The 19708-nt window shown below is 41.0% G+C and overlaps 1 protein-coding gene across 1 annotated transcript; it reads right to left on the bottom strand.

The window, feature by feature from the left end:
- Nucleotides 1-802: 802 nt before the first annotated feature.
- Nucleotides 803-19507, bottom strand: ngfb (nerve growth factor b (beta polypeptide)). The gene is made up of 3 exons (XM_070850453.1): nucleotides 19370-19507; nucleotides 3430-3577; nucleotides 803-1421 (listed from the first exon to the last, which is right to left on the bottom strand). The coding sequence occupies exon 3, from the start codon at nucleotides 1408-1410 to the stop codon at nucleotides 805-807; it is 606 nt and encodes a 201-aa protein (XP_070706554.1). The 5' UTR covers nucleotides 1411-1421; nucleotides 3430-3577; nucleotides 19370-19507; the 3' UTR covers nucleotides 803-804.
- Between the last annotated feature and the right edge of the window lie 201 nt (nucleotides 19508-19708).

The following is a 19708-nucleotide window of genomic DNA, read 5'->3' on the forward strand; positions in this document are numbered from 1 at the left end:
AACTTGAGGCTTCAACAAGGAAGGCCACAAACCAATGACTGGCATGATGGCATATACAATCTATACATTACTGTAAACTTGATAAATATGTCTCATTCAATAAAGAACTGTGCTTCCTATAAGTTGGCTTTTTAGAGCACCCTTAAAAGAGTACACTGATTTAGCATTGCACAATAGTATTAGATTAGATGCAGCAGAACTAAATATATCACTTTATTTTAGTCCACACATTCTTCTTGCCTACACAACCCACAATGCAACAATACCACCAGCAGTTCGGTTGGAGATTTGAGTGTGTAATGCTAGTAGCGGCTAATGTGGCCTGAAGGGGAAATGAGGAGGCTACAGCGCTCTGATAAGCTCACTTCCTTCTAACGTCACACCTACAGATTTTGACATCAACTGACTCAATTGACATCATTTGAGGCAATATATCAGACAACAGGCAGCCCGCGTGGAGCCACCGAAGACCTGTAAACAGATCTTTAAAATTGGTGGAGTTCTCCTTTAAGTGTAACTCTTAGAAGTCTGAACCACAGGTAAGACAGTCAGATGCTAAGTAACACAGCAACAAGCCCGTAATGTTTGGTAAGCAGGTAAAAACAATAGCATCAAACCGATTGCAGATACTATTTGACCCAGGCCTGGAGTATATACCGTACATGCAGTCCTGATACTTTGACATATACCAATAATTTACGTTGTGCAGAAGGTGAGAAGTCTTTGGTGATGAGTATGTCTGTGTTTGTATTGTATTTCACTGAGTGTGTGATCCTATGTGTGTGTGTTGTGCATGCTCAGTCTTCACTGCCGCCACGACTTGCGGCTCAGCACACACACACAGGCCACGTTGATGCGTATGAGCCTCCACGCCACCAGGTTCTTAAAGGAGGTCAGCGCTCGTACGAAAGTGTGTGAGTTGGTGCAGTAGGAGTTCCAGTGTCTCCCATCGATTCCCAAACAGCCAGAGCTGCCTGAGCGGGCGCTGTGACACGTCGTCTCAAAGAAGTACTGCTTCTTGTTGACATTGTTGATATTCACGTCCGGCAGCACTGTCACCTCGTTGCCTGAGATGTCCGTGGCTTTGGTCTTGTTGCCCACCCAGACGCTGATGCTCTCACACACTGAGTAAACCCCACGGTGCTGAGGCTGCCCCGCTCGCCTGCGGGTCCTTCTGCTGACACCCCGCGACCCTGCCGGCTCTGCATCAGGGGGCTGAGCGCTGAAGAGCACCCTGGGTGAAAGGTAACGGCGCTTGGCGAAGAGTTTGGGGTCTAGTGTGGGGATGGAGTTGGGGCCGTTGCCTGGATCCTGCTGCTGTGCAGTCGTGGCGGCGCACGAGCCTCCTCCGATGGCGGCCACACCCCGGGCACTGAAGAGGAGGAACAGGACCAGCATGGACGACCTCATGGGCTCACAACCTGAGGGAGGCGCAGAAAACAGTGCTGTCACTGCAGATATGCAGTACACTTTTCTGGTGTTTCTGGTGCAGGCTCAAGGTGCAGAGTGGTACGTGTGTGAGCATCTCGTCCTATATTTAGGCCAGGTGCACATTTCCCCTTCACAGTCTCAAAGTACAACATGTTGAGCAGTGAGATAAACCTAATAGGTGCGTGCTGCAGCTCCCCTTCAATGTGGAAAATACATTCTTTTACAAGTACAGTACAGACAAACTGCTTTGCCTGACATGAATGTCATTTTACAGGAGATTTACATGAAATTCTCGGTCAGCTTCCACTTCCTGCTGTGTCCTGATCCACAGATCAGTCTGGTAATCCTAAATAAAGCTGTAGCACTGCCTGAGAGGCTCGACAGAGGGCAACAAAGACCCTGATTTTACATTTAACCATGCAAACAGGAAGTGGACGAGTGTTGGATTTCTAGTTTAATGGTGGAGTAACAGTGAAATGATCAACCTCATACCATCCACAGAGAGGACAGAGTCTGACTGAACACTTAGACCCTCACAGGTACTAAATGACAGTGCAAACAAACATTTGTAAAGAGGACGGTAAACTCTAATATTAAATTTTATTGTATTTTTTGTGCTGTTGTTTTTAATCTATGAGGTGGAGCGCTGCTATTTCCACGATTTCATGAATGGATAGAGTGAGTAAATATGTCTGAATATACATCAGATTCTGGAGAACTTTGCTTCTTGATTCTAAAAATATCCACGATATGGGCTGAGCTCGGATGAGCTCAGAGTTCAGTATAATCTTCAAACTGTATTCACAGACATGAAAAAGGAATCCATGATGTGTCTCTAGGTAAGCAGGCAATAACTAGTATATTTCTCCAGAGACAGAGCTGGATTTCCTTTGTGGAACAGTAAAGATGATCTTGTTTAAGCAAGTTTCCATTGAAGTAGGTGTCACATTACGCGCAGGTGTCTAAGAGACATTGTTGTGACATCCCATCAGTTTGTTTCTTTTCATCACACTGTGACTGCACACACCACAACATCTGTCTTTGCTGGTTTGCATAAACACACTAAATGTTGTGGACTGTATCTATCACAGTACAACAGGAGTCACAGGCGTGTTAACACCTGCGATGGCTCTGCCAGCAGGCAGAGCTGTCAGGTAGGTTTATTACATGCTATGTTTGCCTCAGGGGGTCAGGCTGAATGCTCGCGGATTAAAATTGTTTGGCGAAAACAAATCAAAAGAAAAACCACAGCCTGTTAAAAAAAACACAATGTGAGCTATGATGAGACCAATAAATGCTTTTGAGGTCTCCAATTTAGGTTAGTGTCTCGCCTCTCTGCTCTCTCTTCCCGTGTGTGGAGCAAAATTTGGACACGAAAAAAATCATTAGTGCATCACTTTTGGGATGATTTACATAAAGGCTATGCTTTCGGACACATGGGGAGGAAGCAGGAAACATAATGAATAGAATGATTGCAATACAGGAAAGCAGCAAATCTTGATACTTGTTAAGCTGGAAACGTGAAAAACGCTTTAATTAATTATCAGTCACTCTCTGTCAACTGGCTAATTGATCAATCTTTTTTTCTTTTTTTTTTTGGAGCCATACTTGTATTTACGGGTAGTTTAATTTATGACAAAACATACAATTTTTTAAGCTTTAAATCTTAATTTGCAAAGTAATTAAAGCTGTCAAATAAATATAGTAGACTAAAGTAAGGTACAAGTACCTCAGATTTGTACTTATGCACAGTACTTTCCACCACTTGTCTCTAATAAACTAAAACTGGTCTAATTTTAGGATGTCATTACTTAGTGAACAATCCCCATCTAATGATGTTTTAAACATGAGAAAATTAGGTCATCTTGATGTTCAACATTGTGTTTGTGAGCCAGGACAAGGTGTGACTGACTCGTCTATAACCTGCTGCATTTGATTGATAGCACTTTTTGTGCACTTCACTGTTTTTCCGAGACTGTCGTCCTTCCATCCCTGTACCTTTTCGGTGTCTCCTCGTGAACTGTAGCACCTCGTGGCTTCTAGAGGACGTGATTAGAGCTCTCTGAGTTCTGGGCTCCTGCCATCAGGACCGGCTGTGGCCCCCATCCAGCACGCCTCTGTCCTCCTGTGCCTCCACTCTGTAGCCCTGTTGAAAGACAAGCGGAGAGAGTGTCTCACCCGGCCCATAAACCCACTGTAAACACATTCTTGAGACCGATACGGGAAGAGAAAGTTAATATGTTATTCCCGCTCACCAGGTCCTCACATACTGAACATACCGAAATAAAGGAGCAGACCTGCATAATGTAGATTTTAGAGCAGAAACATGTAGGATAGTTTAAACGGTAACCCTGTAAACTCTGTCAGCATTCCTTCATGTGTGGGTTTTGACAGGTTTGTGAAGACTTAAACAGCCCTGTGCCTTAAAGGACACATAAAGACATTTAGAGATTATTTAGGAACAAGTAGAAACCAGATGATTTAGTAATTTGGTGTTTTGTGTATGAAGCCACGTACACACACACACAAGAGGAGTTAGACAGGTGTCACCGCTACATCACATTTCTTACATTAGGATACATTTTTGTCTGTTTTTTTTTTTGGCTCTGTCTGTTCAGGCTTCATTTCCTACATTCAGAGCGCCGTGATTAATTTTTGTACAGAGATGAAACACAGCCACCGTTGGAGCTCGACAATCCATCACAGGAAACCAGAGGCCTTAATTTTGTTTTGTCATTCTGTTTTATCCTTATGTCACTGCGCTCAAAGTGTGCTTGAGTTACGTGTCAGCAGGCTACGTGTTATGTTACACCTTAGTTAGTGTCAATCACCTGACACCCACAGGAACAAAGCCTTCAAAATCTAAGAAACCATCTCTGAAAACATCTTTCCTCCCAAAACTTGATCATATTTACGTGTGTTTTTAGATTTGGGATATCTTCGCAGGACGTTACTTTCACGCAGGGGTCAGAAACAGTGAGGAGGTTATGGCACGCTTGCAAAAAGGAAAGGAATGTAAGGTATATATAAACAGAAGCACATGGTCTGTAAATCTAAATGGCACCAGTGTACTCCTGAAAAGAATATACACTGGCACAGGAAATGTTCTTGCTTAATGGCATCTCAACAACGGTGGTCTCTGGTCTGTCATGGGATATAAAACACCCGACCTTTTGATCAGCTGTGAAAAAAAAAACGAGCCACCGTCCTGCTCTGTTCTCTGACCGTTCTCAGCCTCAGTGCATCATAAAGACCAAAGTGCTGCTGAGGTAAAACCTGATATTAACAAGAAGCCCATACTGTGTATTCCAGGTAAGTTTAAGGAACACTGACACGAAAAAAAAAACCCTCCAAGCATACAGTGCATGTGTGTGTAGACAGCTATTTGTATATATACAACAATATTCTACTTATTTCAAACATAAAAGTTCATCCGTGACCTTGGAAATAGTTTGACAACACAGTAAAAGGCTGACTTACTGGCTTTTTCTGGAGCTTTCAACACAGGTGGAAGGAGTAGTGCTAAGATCTTGTACTTAAGTTAAAGGAGCAATACCACAGTATAGAAATACTCCATTACGAGTAAAAGTCATGCAGTTCATTTTACTTGAATAAAAGCTGAAATGTATTGGCATTAAAATTTAATGAAAGTACTCTTTAGACAGAATGGTCCTTTTCAGAAGAATGTATATTATAGGATTATGAGTATAGATGCATTCATGTGTACATGACTTTAAAATTGGGGCAAATAATTACTACTTTATTCAGTGAATCTGGGGCAGCTTGTGAATTTCTCCCCATGGATAAATAAAGTTTTAACATAATTTCTGATCATCATTTGTTGATATTTTGCATTATTGATGCAAATCTGTAAAGTAAGTTATCAAATAAATGTTGTGGAGTTAAAAGTACAATATTTCCCACTGACGTGTAGTGAAGTAAAAGTATGAAGTAAAGTATCTTAGAATTGTTCTTAAGTACAGTACTTGAGTAAATGTACTTTCCACCACAAGCCACTCAGCTCGCACGTCATTGATCCGTCTGCATGGCAACTGAGCTAACGCCATGCTCCCTGTGACGTGGTTGAAAGCTGGATAAAGATAAAGTTAAATCTATACGTGCTCACCACCCTATATGTGGATTAAGTAAACCTTGAGTTGGGATTGGTTTGTCAAACCACTAATATACTTAATTTGATACTTGATTTAAAGAGGACTAAATGTTATTAAACTCCCGTACTTAACCTGCTAGTTAACACCAGCAGCTGCATCTTAACCAAACACTATGAGGTTTATTATGAAATCAACGGCATTACAGCAACAGGCAAGTACAGAAGTACAGTCATGTTTAAAGTGTCATTAAAGCTATTATCTGTGTGAAGAGCACAATTATGATGCTGTTTCAAAGCAACATTATTATTTTACATATCATGAAAATCATGCAATCATTCTAATAGAGAACAAATGTCTCTAACATCTACTCAGAAACACGCAGTCAGCAGTCTCGGCCTGTGTTAAGAGGAGAATGGCAACATTCATTCAGGCTACTAGGTGGGCTACAGATATGCACATAACACCGCTGTACAACATTAGTGTGCACTGGAGCGTCGCACATCGCACTGCTCATTGAGCCTTGAAGCAGATGGGCCGCAGCAGCACACGACCACGATGACTGGAGGGTGGAAAAATGCTGCTTGGTCAGAGGATGGAGATAGTGCGACAGTGAAGGAAATGCTGTTTCTTGGCACAGCTTTTAGGCCCCTGTGTATCATTACTAGACACTATCAGTGGGGTAATGTGTGCTGCCGTGGAGACGGACACTTGTAGTTTGACATCAGGACCCTGAGAGAGCCCAATAAAACACCATTTGGATGATGTTGAACAGGATGTTTGCAGCTCAACGTGCCAACGATAACATAGCAGGAAATAGGATGAACAAGATCCTCGTGGAATATTTCCAAAGCCTTGTTAAAACCGTGCTCGGAACAACGCAGGCTCTTCTGGGGCCTCCCCTTCTCACTGGGACAAAAGTTGAGAAGTTTAGCAAAAAGCTTAGCTTTGTATTAGCTGCAATAACTATTTCATGAAGCTAACGCTGCTCTCTGTAGACACAAGACTTACATCCTCACTTTATATGTGACTGTGTCTCAATACACCTCATACTGTTGTTAATAGGCTATAATATATGATAATATATATCATATTTGAAATGTTCATGCTTCATATAGTTTGCACAGAATACATGCAGTACTTTTTAAGGATTACTTAATTACAATGTGCATCTGTTCTTCCTTTTGCTGCTGTGATATATAATTAAAGTGGGGTCAATACATTTTTAGACATTTTACAATAGATTTTATATATAAATGGATGCAAATTTAAAAACCTCCAGTTTCTTGTTAAGTGAGCAAACCACATCTGCTGATGAAGACCATGTAGTCCAATCCAAATAAAGTAAACAAGCGCCAGCACTGATTATCACTCAATTCACTTTCAGTTTCTGAGTCAGTGTTGGATCAGTTTTAGCTATAAAATTGTTACCAGTGTTGGAATGTAACTGAGTCATTTATTCAAGTAACTTAACTATAATTTGTTCTTTTCACTTGGTGCCACTTTATCGTTCTTCTCCACAGATTTTCAGAGGAAAATATTATACTTTTTTCTCCACTACATTTATTTCCTAGATATAGTTAGTTTTCACATCAAGACTTTACAGACCTGTGATCAGTATATAAGATAGGACTCAGTGTCATAGATTTAACTACCCAAACACATATAAAGCATCGAAAATTAGCTCCTCCTCAACCAACAATAGTATCAAATTACTGTTTACATGTTACCGCATCAATAATAATGGTCCATTAATATAATAATATAACATAATATAGAAATCTAATGATATAATTCTGACAAAGGATTACTCATAGTTTGCACACATTTTGCTGATAGCACTTTTGTACATTTACTTAAGTGAAATTTTGAATGCAGGATTTAGAGTAGTATTACTATTTTTACTTAAATTATTTGAATACTTCCTCCACCGCTGCGCGCTACCATTTTATATACCAAATCATTAAAATTGGTTAAATTATATGCTGCTCTATTATTTATTGATTAACTGTAGACACATTTTTGATAATTTGATAACAATAAAAACGTGACGGCTTTATCCCCATAGCAACGGCAGCTGAGGCTCATGGGAAGTGTAGTACTTAGAACTGCATTATGCCTCATTAAACCGACAGGACGGGGAAACTGGCAGCCATTTAAATCTAAATTACAGTGAAATTATCTCGTGTTTCTCCGTTGATATTATCATATAAAACAACGATCAAATGTACAGCAGCTGCACACACTTTAAATTAGGCGGGTAATTCAACCACACTGTCACCGCCCCGCTCACATTTTTAAAAAAACCTATTTTCTTAGTAGCTAGTTGATAAGAGGCCGCTACTAATGTGACATTGCAGAGGCCAGTCCAGCTGTGTGTGTGTGTGTGGAGCCGCCTTCGTTCATAGTCCCTACAAGGTTATTCAGCGCGGACATGCTGAGGATCGCCGCTCCGCCTCATCACGGAAGTAGGTACCATGTTGCTGCTCATGCTAACCAGCTAGCTTATGGTTCAGTCTGTGTCTGTCTGCTACATTAACACGCTGTGAGGCCTCCCAGACTGCTGCATGGCTGCTTTGGTGTCCGCTGGCTGCTCACTGCTGCTGTTTGCTTTGGTTTCAGCTCATTCTGAACACATTTCATGTTGTCTCTGAGCTAGCCAGCTAGCTAGCTAGCTAGCTTAGCTGTCGTTGATTGGCCAGAAGCATTTTGTGTGTTGTAGGCTGTTAGTTTACTTAATGAAATCTCGCGTTGAGAGATAATATTAATGTTGAGTGTTACTGTAGCTAGGGCTTTATTATTGGCAGAGTTGGTTTTTGCAGCATGTTCCCTCTTTGCTTGTCTTGTTTTAGAAACATTTTTCAACTCCAGCCAACAGGTGTGTGACAACCTCCATATTCCTCACATCTGTGTGTGTGTGTGTGTGTGTGTGTGTGTGTGTGTGTGTGTCAGGTGAACACATTAGTAGCAAAAACATTAATGTTGTTCTGTTCCAGTTAAATGCTGCACAGCTCGGCAAGCAAGCACAATATCGGAGTCTAGAGCTGGAAACCTAAATGGAATGCAGTCTTGATTGTTCTTCATTAAAGCCTCCATATAATAGCTGCTGCCTTCTCTAATGGTTTTGTTTTGTTTTGTTTTGTGTGTTGAAGTTTTCTGTTAGTGCTCAGTATTTGTTGTTGTTGCTTGGTGTATGACTGCAGGAAGTGATGACGTCACAACGTAGATGGCATGTATCTACTCTTTACTCCATCTTTACATAATAAATCCAGCTCATGTGCCGCTGCCGCATTCACTGCAACACACTGCACATTCATAGCACGCACACTTTGCAGTAGAGCTGGAATGTAGTTATATTCGATTGGTCAGTCAGTCATGTCATCTGAAGTCTCTCTTGTATCGTTCCAGCATCCCAAATGTGTAGATTTTAAGAGCAAACTGAGGATCTTTTTTTTTCGAGTGTTAGTCAGACCAGTGTTTCTCCACCTTGCTCCTGGGGTCCCACTGTCCTGCATGTTTTAGAGGTTTCCCTGCTTCAACACACCTGATTCAAATGATCATGAAGCATCTGCAGAAGCCTCGTAATGGCCCATTCATTTAAAACAGGTGTTTTGGAACGGGCAGACCTCTAAAACATGCAGCGCAGTGTGTCCCTAGCATCAGGTTTGGGTTAAAACTGGGTTGGACAACAAATAATAGGAATCTTCTTGCACTTTGGGAAATTGTAATGGATATTTTTTTTGTCTATTTTGTAATGTCTTGTATCCTTGATTATTAATGAATGAATTAAGCAAATTGGCAAATGGATCCATAATGAAAATAACGATTAGGTGCAGCCATACCGCCTACAATTCTGTGGTCTATTTTAGCCGTCGCTCTTCTGTAACAGTGCTGCTGTTGCTCATACAGCATTTCAGCTTCACCCCAGCATCCACCTGCAGAGTCCAAGCTCTGCTGGGAGGGAGTTTGCTATTGCTGCTCCCTAATCTCTTTTGAGCTGAGCCTGATGTGCTGAGCTTTTAGACAAAGAATCACATCAATGTCAATATTTATTCCTACACTGTGTTTTTATTAAGTTTGAGGCTCCTGTAATGCAGGTATGCTGTGAAGACAGACAAAACTGTTATTCCCCTGCTGGTGTGAACAAACTGAATGGGCAAGCTAATCAGTTACGTGGTCTCTTAGCCCTGAATGGAGAGGCCACCCACAAACCACTGACCTACAACTCATTAGCTCTAATGGAGTCAGTTTAATGAAGCCCGCCTGGGACGACTGACAAGTAGCCTGGGGTGGCACACAATCCAGTCTGCAGACCACGAACAATCTACCTCCCTCTGAAAAAAATGGCAGTGGCTTCATTCATATGGTAAAAGTCACATAGTGCCTCTAGTAACTCGATCCACCAGGGCTGGCTCTCATTCAAAGGGGAAGGGAGGTGCAGGTGACTTTATCTGAAAGCCACCAATGGGCTTTGAATGACATGCTGCTCATTACGTTGCTGTGGTCATTCGTGCAAAACTGTGTGCTGGGTTGCAGCATAGCTTTGTGCTGAGTTTAAGCCCTGAAACTCAGCGGTTTCTGGGATGACAGCAGCCACAGTAAAATATGGTAATCTATAGGAAATACGCAAACACTGTACACTGCTGATGATGAAGGAAACTACTATGTGCATTTATTATATAGCTCTTTCTTTCTCCCTAAACTGCCTGGCCATGAAGTCTTGTCTTCAATAATATCCTCAAATAATGGAACAGTTCTTCTGGTGGTTGTGCTATAGCAAATATTCAAACTTTAAAACTTTTGAAATGCATTTATGCAATAGCCTCAAGCTTTTTTTTTTTTTTTTCCTCCAAAATGTATGTCCAAAGGAAAGGTGAATATTTCATGAACTGCAACCTGGCAAAATCAAAGTCAATGATTGATTCTGAACTTAATAGACGTCGTCTATAAATGTATTCTTTTTGGTGTGAAAAATGATCTAAATTGAAGTCTGTAGCACGCAAAAATGTTGGACTGGAAATGCTAATGTAAAGATTTTCCTTCACATCTAAGGCTATGTTTATCTAATCCATGTGGAATAAATTTAACTAGACAGTTGACATGAAGTGGATGGTTTAAGAATATCCATTTATCTTATGCCATTTGCCGCTATAATTTGTTCCTGGCAAAGCATTTGAGCCCCAGCAGTTGTTGCAGTAGGTCCTTTTTCCTGTAGCTGCACATTTCCTATTCCTATCCATCAATTAACCATGCACACAGCTCTGTCGTGGTGTTTTCGTAGATACACTAGAAAAGGCAGGAAGACGCAGGAATGGTGTTATAAACAGCTCTTGACTTGAGTAGTGTTTTTAGCCAAAGGCAAATGGGGCATTATTTTGTGGCTATGTCTGTACAGTATTCCTTCCTGGGACTATTTTTTTTTTTTTTTACCAGTCACAGACATGACGTAGGTACACATGAAGTGTTAAACTGGGGAAAAACATGATAAAGGGATCAGCAGAGGTAATAGAAAGTTACAGCTCGTGAGCAGCTATATTTTCTTATACTGCTAGTACTAAATAGAGGAAGGCTTTAATACGGTCACTGAGAACTGCTTCTAATTACAGAAATACTTGACAGTGGTCCAGCACAACAAGTTGAATGATAGTTCACTTCTTGTTCTCTCATTGACACTCCCCGTGGCTTATGGGAGAAACGGTGTCCTCTCAGAATACACATCTTGCATCTGGCAGCCCTCAGTGTATTCAGATTGGAGCCTGTTTGACAAAGACCCGAGCACACCCACACACAGCACAGCAGCAGGTGATGCCTGGCAGTGGGCCTCGGACAGTAAGACGCTGCAATGAATGGAAGATAAAATGTGGAGAGGTGTGTTCGTCGCTGAAACAGGGTTGTTTGAAATCCATTTTATCCAGGGAGCAAGAGAGAGAGAGAAGAGAAAACTGATTACTGAGGGAATTGATAAAACAACAGGCTCCAGTTTAGGTTCAGGACGAGGTCAATAAACGTCAGTGAAGATTTCCTCCTCCTGAACATTAAGATGAATAATTTGCGGCTTTTGAGCAATTTTTTAGATGTATCCATATCAGAGCTTAACTTGGACTTGTGCAAGTTTGGATTTTGCCCAGTGTTTATTTTCCTCAGTCAACATGAATAAAGAACTGACTGTAGGTCAGTCTGAAGGCCACCATAACATGATGTAATACAGTAAGCGTGTTGGAATATCAGTGTTTTACTGCAGTTGCACACATGCCAACAGACACACATGTATGTGGCACTGGATGGTTTGCTTTAAGACAGATGTGAACGTTGAACATTGCAATGTTCAAGGACTCACATGCAACACATTTAAGGTTGAGCTTTGGCATACCTGCCTCAGCTTGTCCACGAGTTGGAGGGAAGTGAGATCCCTTATTTTGTCTTTTGGCAACTAGTCAAAGGAAACATGTTAAGAAGGATAATCGCATGCAATTGAGGCACATAATTTCACATTTTCCCTGACTGCTGTCCTGTTGCATCTAGTTCGGGCAATTTTCTGTTTCACCGTTATCAGACAACTATGTGGGAAACTGTTTCGAGCAAAATATGACCTTTGGTTGAGAAATGGGGCCTCTGCTGGCAGTCGGTTGTGATTTAAGGCAGATGTGTGAAAGTCGGCCTAGCGCTGAGACCCGAAGACCACATCAGGTCCAAACTGAGACCGAACTGAGTCGAGCCAAAGAGCAGATCAGGGAGGAAAAAGGTTCAAAGATTTGGACTCTGACTTTTCATCCAAAGCTTTTAGTGACGCAACAGACAGAAACTTCATAGTTATTGCTGAGACACTTTTATTGTAACATCTGAATGACAACAGCAGCCTATTGTTTATGTTCCCTGCAATCGGATACACAGTCTGAATAAATTGAAGTGCAACTTTGAATTCACAAGCTAAGCAGTTTCCACACGAGGACATAAAACATGCTTCCTGCGGACCATTCAGATACAGCACATCACACATTTGTGCACGCACGCAACAAGATCTGTTTATTACTCAAAGTGAAAACAACTAGACCAAGAATGTGTCCTAAAGTGTGCGACATCTTTCTTCATATACTCACTATGACAGAGACTGCCACATGAGAAAGTAAATGGCAGATTTAACAAGGACAGTTTCATTACTCACTGATGGCTGTGTTTGGTCTCACTGCGCTGAGGAAACGCAGCTGACCCCAGTCTCTATACACAACGTAACTAAACAAAACAGGCTCCGCGCGAGTACTCCAAATTGGTTAAATAAACTCCTGCAACAACGACTGAAGGAGGTCAGCGTATGTGTTTCTGTGTTCACCACCCAGTGGCTCGCACTCAACAATGCGGCAGAAGTCGAGTTTGTACACTTTGTGATCAAACCTTGGCACAGATCGGCCCCCTGAGAGGAACTACATATTATCACTCAAGTCCACTGGTGAATTAGCTTTGGCCCAGCTAACTTGAAAACAGCCTCAGTGACCCGGCGCTGTCTCAAATTCTCCTCCTGATAATGAGTGCAACTCCGCTGATTTTTGTTCTCAGGATTACGGCCAGTTCAATTATTGGAGGACGGTACAACAGCGAATGCCAGATCAGATATGGCTTTCAAAGCTTGGACAGAAAGGCTGTTTTTGCTTTCTCACTTCACTTTAGGAAATTATTTGGCCAGACTTTTTACAACCCCCCCCCCCCCTTTTTCTCTGTCACAGGACAGTCGAGGAGGTCATAGGACAAGTGAGGCAGCCACAAACTACCGGTTCAACGACTACATCTATAACTATTTAGCTGTGCAAATAAGAGGACATCTCTGTTCGCACTTCTGTTTATTGCTGTTTGTGTCTGTCAGCAGTATGAAGGAGCGCCAGTGCAAATTAGCCTGTTTTTATGTTAGTCTGGAAACATTATCCACAATATATCGTTGGTATCAGAACAATCTGTCTGTTCTGTTTGTGGTGGCTCGTCTTCAGTGCGTCACATCAAATGTTCTAAACGCTGTTTGTTAAAAAGTGTAAATGTTTCCATTTCGACCAAAGGAGAACAAGCATGAACAAGACGGGCTGAAGAGGCTCATAGCAAGTTTTTGTTAACAAATGTTCACATCTGCAGTAATCTCTATGACCTCTGTTTAACTGGGAAGTCACACTGAGATTAAAACCTCGAGCACAGCAGCGACGATGGCTACGACAGAATGAATTACATAATACAGTGGATGAACCCAAGCAGCAATATTTCGACCACTCAAGTTTGAGCCTGCACATTGTTACCAAGACCAAAGATTGCAACAGGGTGCGCTTGTTTTGCCAACCTCTGTACTTATAGAGGACACATTAAACTGAAGCCATTCGTATGATTTCACCAGAAGTAATCCAATAGACTAAAATGTTTCAGTTAAAGTACAGTGCATTTCTTTTGGCTGAGGAGGGTCAGCAAGTCCAAACTATTTCAGTTCTTCGTACAGCTGCTCCAAGTTTGAGACCGTCTAACGTTGGTCTAAAGTATCACCATCTTGTGGACAGAAGACTCCACTTCCTTTTCTGGCATTTGTCTCTGTCTTTGCTTTGACATTTTGTGGCAAACTCTTTCCAGATTGATTATTTTAAAGTCTCGGTTCACTGAGCATGTGTATCTGCACCTTTACGACCAATCAAGCAGCGTCTCACATACCCTCTGACACCTCCGTGGCTCTTTTACTGCAACCACTCTTTTTATTTTTATTTATTTTTTGTCACTGCAATTTTCCATATCCCCACATTATGGTTACACCTTCTTTAAATAAATTCACCCCTGCTGTTATGGAGAGGTGGCGGTGTGTACGCAAAAATGCACATGTGGTTCTATGTTTCACGTTTTCTGTTTCAAGCTAATTTGACTGTATCCTGTCACTGTTAGCGGTCGTCTAGGCTTTTGTCGTATTTGTTTTTAGTGGTTCAAATCAAAAAGATTCTTTTACACAATTAGTCCATACTCTATAAGTGTGGCAAATCACAGGTTTGAAAAAGTGGTGTCAGAATACAAATTTAGATATAGGAACACCCAGTAATCAGTGTCCTTCAGTGGCATCTACAGGTAGTGGAAAACAGTCATCGGTTTTGGATTGAAACGCTTATTTAAATGATAAAGTAATCACATATTTAGAAAAAAAAACAGTCATTTACATTCTAAAAGCAAAGTTTCCCTCCTTTCAATGGTGTTAATGTAGAGTCGAAGGCGTCTGAAAGACACAGATGAATAGTTGGGTTTACGGGGCTGTGCTGTAGTTGGCGTGTGCAGAATACACGAGGAGAGTGACTCAGTTCACACACTGTGTGTGGCCTTATTGCAACTCACTCTGAGATGATGAGATACTCCTGCTTGCAGGGGCACTTCACTGGAGAGAGGCAATACTGCTCAATCACAGGCACAGGCTTGTTGTGTCTCTGCTGCTTCTCCTCCCCGCAGATATTCACTTTGCACCATTTTTGTACGACATGTTAATCTGCTGCCTTCAGAACTTGAACTTGGACCGGTGGACCATTAAAGTCCACTGTGATATCAGACGAAGGTGCTCCTGCTGAGTAGTCACGGGAGACAGCGCTGTCTGGCTCGCCACAGCAGCAGGTTTTAACAGTATTTTTTTTTTCTTTCCATGTTTTGTATGTTGGTATGATAGTCTTCAAAGTGTGCCTGAGGCTGCTAGAGGTGATGGGGCATGTCTGCACGGAAGGATAGATGCTGATGCAATTATATGTGAAGGGTGGCTGATCAAGTTTGATGCCAGTGAGAAGAGCTTCTGTAATTGTAGGCAATTACAGTCCTGCTTTTTGGGGGACAGGAGAAGAGGAAAATTATCAAAATATTCATCTTGTGTGTTGTGACATTTAAACATAGTAAGAGAGTAATCTCTATATGGATTTATTGAAAGAAGTAAACCCAGTTTTTCCACTTTGTACAGTGATTGGGTGTTTCCTCAGTATGAAAAGAGGCAGAAAGTAAAATAAATTAATTCGCTCATTCTTCACATAATTACATATTTCACTGTGTTCACCATAAAACTCTGTTGTCAGGAGTGTTTGGTTTAGACAGGGAAATAAATATGCATAAAAGCAAAGAATGTCATTCAAAAGTTGTTCTGCCATAACAAAAGTGTGACCGTATAACTATACATCCCTAATATAAGAGCTGTACTGTCTTTGCCGTACTGTAGTGTCAGCTAAAACTAATGTGGACAAGAAGGGCTAACGTGCTACAACAGCCTAATACATTTCCATCAGAAGAAACCTGATGCAGGTTAACAAACGACGGCAATCCACAACAAATACAACAATAGAAATGTGGCGCAGCAAATGAAAAAACGTATTTACAGCAAACATGTTTCAAACACGACGCGACTCAAAAAAAACACTGCAACAAAAGCAAAGAACGGCAGGCCTCCAGGGGGAGCACTAAGTGGACCAGCTTTTCGACCAGATGAGAGAGTGTGTTTGGTTTTGAAGCAGAAAGAAAAGTGCAGTAAAGAGGCGAGATACAAAGGTGTGTATTTTTTACTGCCTAGAGGTGTTACGGCATTTTTCTGCTGCATTTCTTTTTGGGGTTTGTGTGTTTTTTCTAACTCTGCGTCGGTTTTAATGTGAATGTATTTGTTCTGGCTCATTGAACACGTTTATTTAATTTCCTGCATGTTTCTGTTGCATTTGTTCTGGATTTTCATATCTGTTTTCTAATTGGCATAGTTTCTGAAGCTGCAGCATGTTTCTCCTAATGGAAATATCTTGGACTGTATATAACCATTTTTCAGTACCTTTGTTATAAATCAAGTGCAAAGTATTTAAATGCACATTTTTGTTGCTCATTACTGGGAATCATCATGAGACATAAAGTAACCGTTGAGGTCTGCAACATCAAAAACTCTCGTTTAACACTGTGCAGAGCAAAGTCATTCTCTCCAGTGGATTCTGGCATTGAGGAGGAGGGAAATTTTCTTTTGTTCTACATTTGTTCTGAATTCCTGGAGTTGTGTCTCTACACTCTGTGACAAAAAATATCAGAGGAAAATTGAGATTTTCTACTCCTTTTGTGGATTTGGTATTATAACACATATTAAAGGCAGTTGTTGTGGCACTGCTGAGCAAGTGCTGAGTGTGGTCCCCAAGTCAGAAATGTGAGAACCGAACAAAACTAAACCTACAACGGGTGCAAGATGTAGCTTTAAAAGAAATTCCAAGAAACAGCACTGCTAACATAACCATGAATGCACGTGTGTGTTTATCATGTCACCTCTTTACAATTGGCGCCTTTCAACTCATCTGCTCAGCTTGTTCAGAAAAGTCGTCGGTGACCGTCCAAACAGGCATGCAGAAGCCTTTACGCCATGTTTCTACTCATACGGACCATACAGCATCTGTAACCTGTCTAAGAGCCTCGGCCTGGTCCGCCAGACCCCGTTCATCCACCTGTGGAACAGATTGTTCAGAGATGAGGAATGCTGCTGTGTCCAGAAGCTCCACTAATGTACCAGAAGAGAAGAAAACTGTTTTCCACCTCAGTACAATTCAGGCACTGCACATTTTGTTCATGACAATTTAAAAAATATTGAAGTCTAATAGAATATAGAATATAAGCTACTTTATGCTATTGCTATTTTTTTTGCTATTTTATACTATTGCTTTCACTTGTTAAAGGAATTTCACATTTCATTAGATGAGTTTACATTTTCTCTGAAACATTCTCTGGTTTCATCTTGTTAAATGTCATGTGCTACTTTTCTTATCTATATCATTGTAAATTAAATATTTTGGGTTTTGAGCTGTTAGTTGGATGAATAAGCAACTTGAACACTTAACCCTGAGCTCTGGAGACTTGTAATGGACATTTTTTCCCTTGTTCACATTCTGTAGACTTTTCTGTGTGACTTTTTAAAGGTCCCATATAATGCAAAACACACTTTTTTAATATCTTTTCAACATGAATATGTTTCCCTGTTGTGTCTAGAGACAGCCAAACTATGAGAAAAGACTACCTCTCTTTTTTCTCCTGCTTCATCTTTCAGTAAATGTGTGTGAAAGCAACCCTTCATCAGGGTGACTGAATCCCTCCTGAATCCACTTCGCTGCCCACCACTGTCTTTTCCTCACAAATACCAGCTTCCAGTGAAGCGAAGATGCAGAAAGTGAAAGCAAAGCAATAGGTTGTTCCGTTTTTCTAAAACAGAGCGTGAATGAGAATGCTACGAGAAAAACAATGTGTTTTTGAACATTAAACCAAGTAAATCTATTCCAGTAGGACCTCCAAACAACCTCCAAAGTATGAACTTGAAAATGAGCAGGTTATGGGACCTTGAATTGAAAGCACGTGTACAGACACACATAGGTTAGGGTAGGCTATGGTACATAAATATGTAGTGAAATTAATGGCATAAATATTTTCTAAATGAACATAACTAGAATACTTGGCATAGGCATGTCAGCATTTCATTTAATCAAATGACCCACTATCCTAAGTTTGCACAAAATCATTTACTATTTATAGAAATACAAATGCCAAGTGTACTGTGTGTTCAAGCTCCTCTTGAAGGCAGCATAAACGTGCAGAACAAATGACCGCTAGTTCAAAGATGCCTCAAAAGACCAGATGACAAACTCCCCATCGCAGAGGAGAAAATTTGCCTTGGAATGACGCGGCCATTGATGAGGATGAACTTCTGATAGATTTAAAAAGAAATTCAAATCAACAACAGATGCCACCAGAGACGTTCTAGGAAAAAAACTGCTTTTTGTTATTTCCTTTACTTGACAAAGTGCCTGAAGTAAGCGTTGTGGAGACCAGCATCCTACCTTCAGCCCAGCCCCCTCTGATTTCATCACCCTGACTTCATCACTCTCTTTGTCGTTGTAAACTGACTACTGCGTCTTTTGTTTGAGTGCAGAGAAGCCTCCCTATTGATGGTGCAGTTTGTTTTTCATGCAAGTTGATGATAACCATATGGTTTAGTTTAGAAATGAGTTTCCATGTTTGCTATGTAGCTCAAATACAGACCAACTCTGTCTGGAAACTCATTCTATACTTAAAAATTGTAACTCGCTCAACCCCAGCAAACACATAGAAGCACAATTGACTTTTTCTTTTTTTAAACAACCGGGAAGTGTTCAATACAGGATAGTACAAATGCATTAAAACATAAATCATATGTATATTTAAAGCTTTATTGAATTCTTAATCTAAAATGACTAATATACAGCACTTTTATCAAAATAGCATAGCAAGTCTTCTTGGGTTTAATCACCTGCTATTATGTCAAGGATGCAGTAATTTGTTAACTCTGTGGCACACATAATTTGAGATAACTACCCTGCAGCTAGCTCCTTGTTTCCAGCCTAACATACCATACAAATACAATAACTCTGCAGGAATGCTTTGAGAATATTAGCTCGCCCCAAGGGGACGAGTGCAGGTCTGATCGGCGCTATTGTAACCTGATGAGCCTGAGGCTAAGCTTCAACGGTTTCTGAGGGGATGGAGGAGATGATCAGCCCTCGGTCGGGTCTTCTCTTCAACCCTCATTAGCTGTCTAAAACATGACGCTTTTGATAAAAACCTGCAGCGGTTAAATTATAAACTATACCCTAGAGACAGAATGTAGAAAAATGTTAAAGTTCACAATTTCTCCCTCATCTTGTTAAAAGAAGTTTTACTCTAACTTGAAAACTGCACATGTAAAATTATTCAATATTCTGGAAAAAAACATGTTAAGCTACGTCGGTGCACTGCATTTTACAGTAGTAATTATTCAGTTGTAAGTTACTATAGATTCATGCAGCATAGATGAAGGTAAAATAAGCCCCTACCTCTGCAAATGCCCTCTCTTCTCTCCACTGATGGGCGACTCCAGAGGATCACTGAAATATATTCCAGTTTGTTTCCAATTCCACAAGATCCCAGGGAGGGGAAGGACAATTTATTTTGTCAATTATCCCAAACAGTCCGTTCTGAGTCTTGCACTTGTTTGAAAAGTGTTCTGAAAGTAAGTGAGAAGTGTCCCAGGGGCTGCAGGCTCTGTCTGACTGAGGAGCGCTGCAGGTCCTAGTGCCTGTCCCTCTGCGAGGCTCGATAATTCACTTGGTTCTACGTTTTAAGTGTGGCACTTCATGTTCTGGGAAGCTTCCATGGCACAAATTACTGCTACT

This window comes from Pempheris klunzingeri, chromosome 2 (assembly GCF_042242105.1).
Source record: "Pempheris klunzingeri isolate RE-2024b chromosome 2, fPemKlu1.hap1, whole genome shotgun sequence".
Taxonomy (NCBI): domain Eukaryota; kingdom Metazoa; phylum Chordata; class Actinopteri; order Acropomatiformes; family Pempheridae; genus Pempheris; species Pempheris klunzingeri.

Bases quoted from the DNA above. Each gene is read 5' to 3' on its own strand.
- ngfb (XM_070850453.1), bottom strand. From the start codon at position 1,410: ATGAGGTCGTCCATGCTGGTCCTGTTCCTCCTCTTCAGTGCCCGGGGT.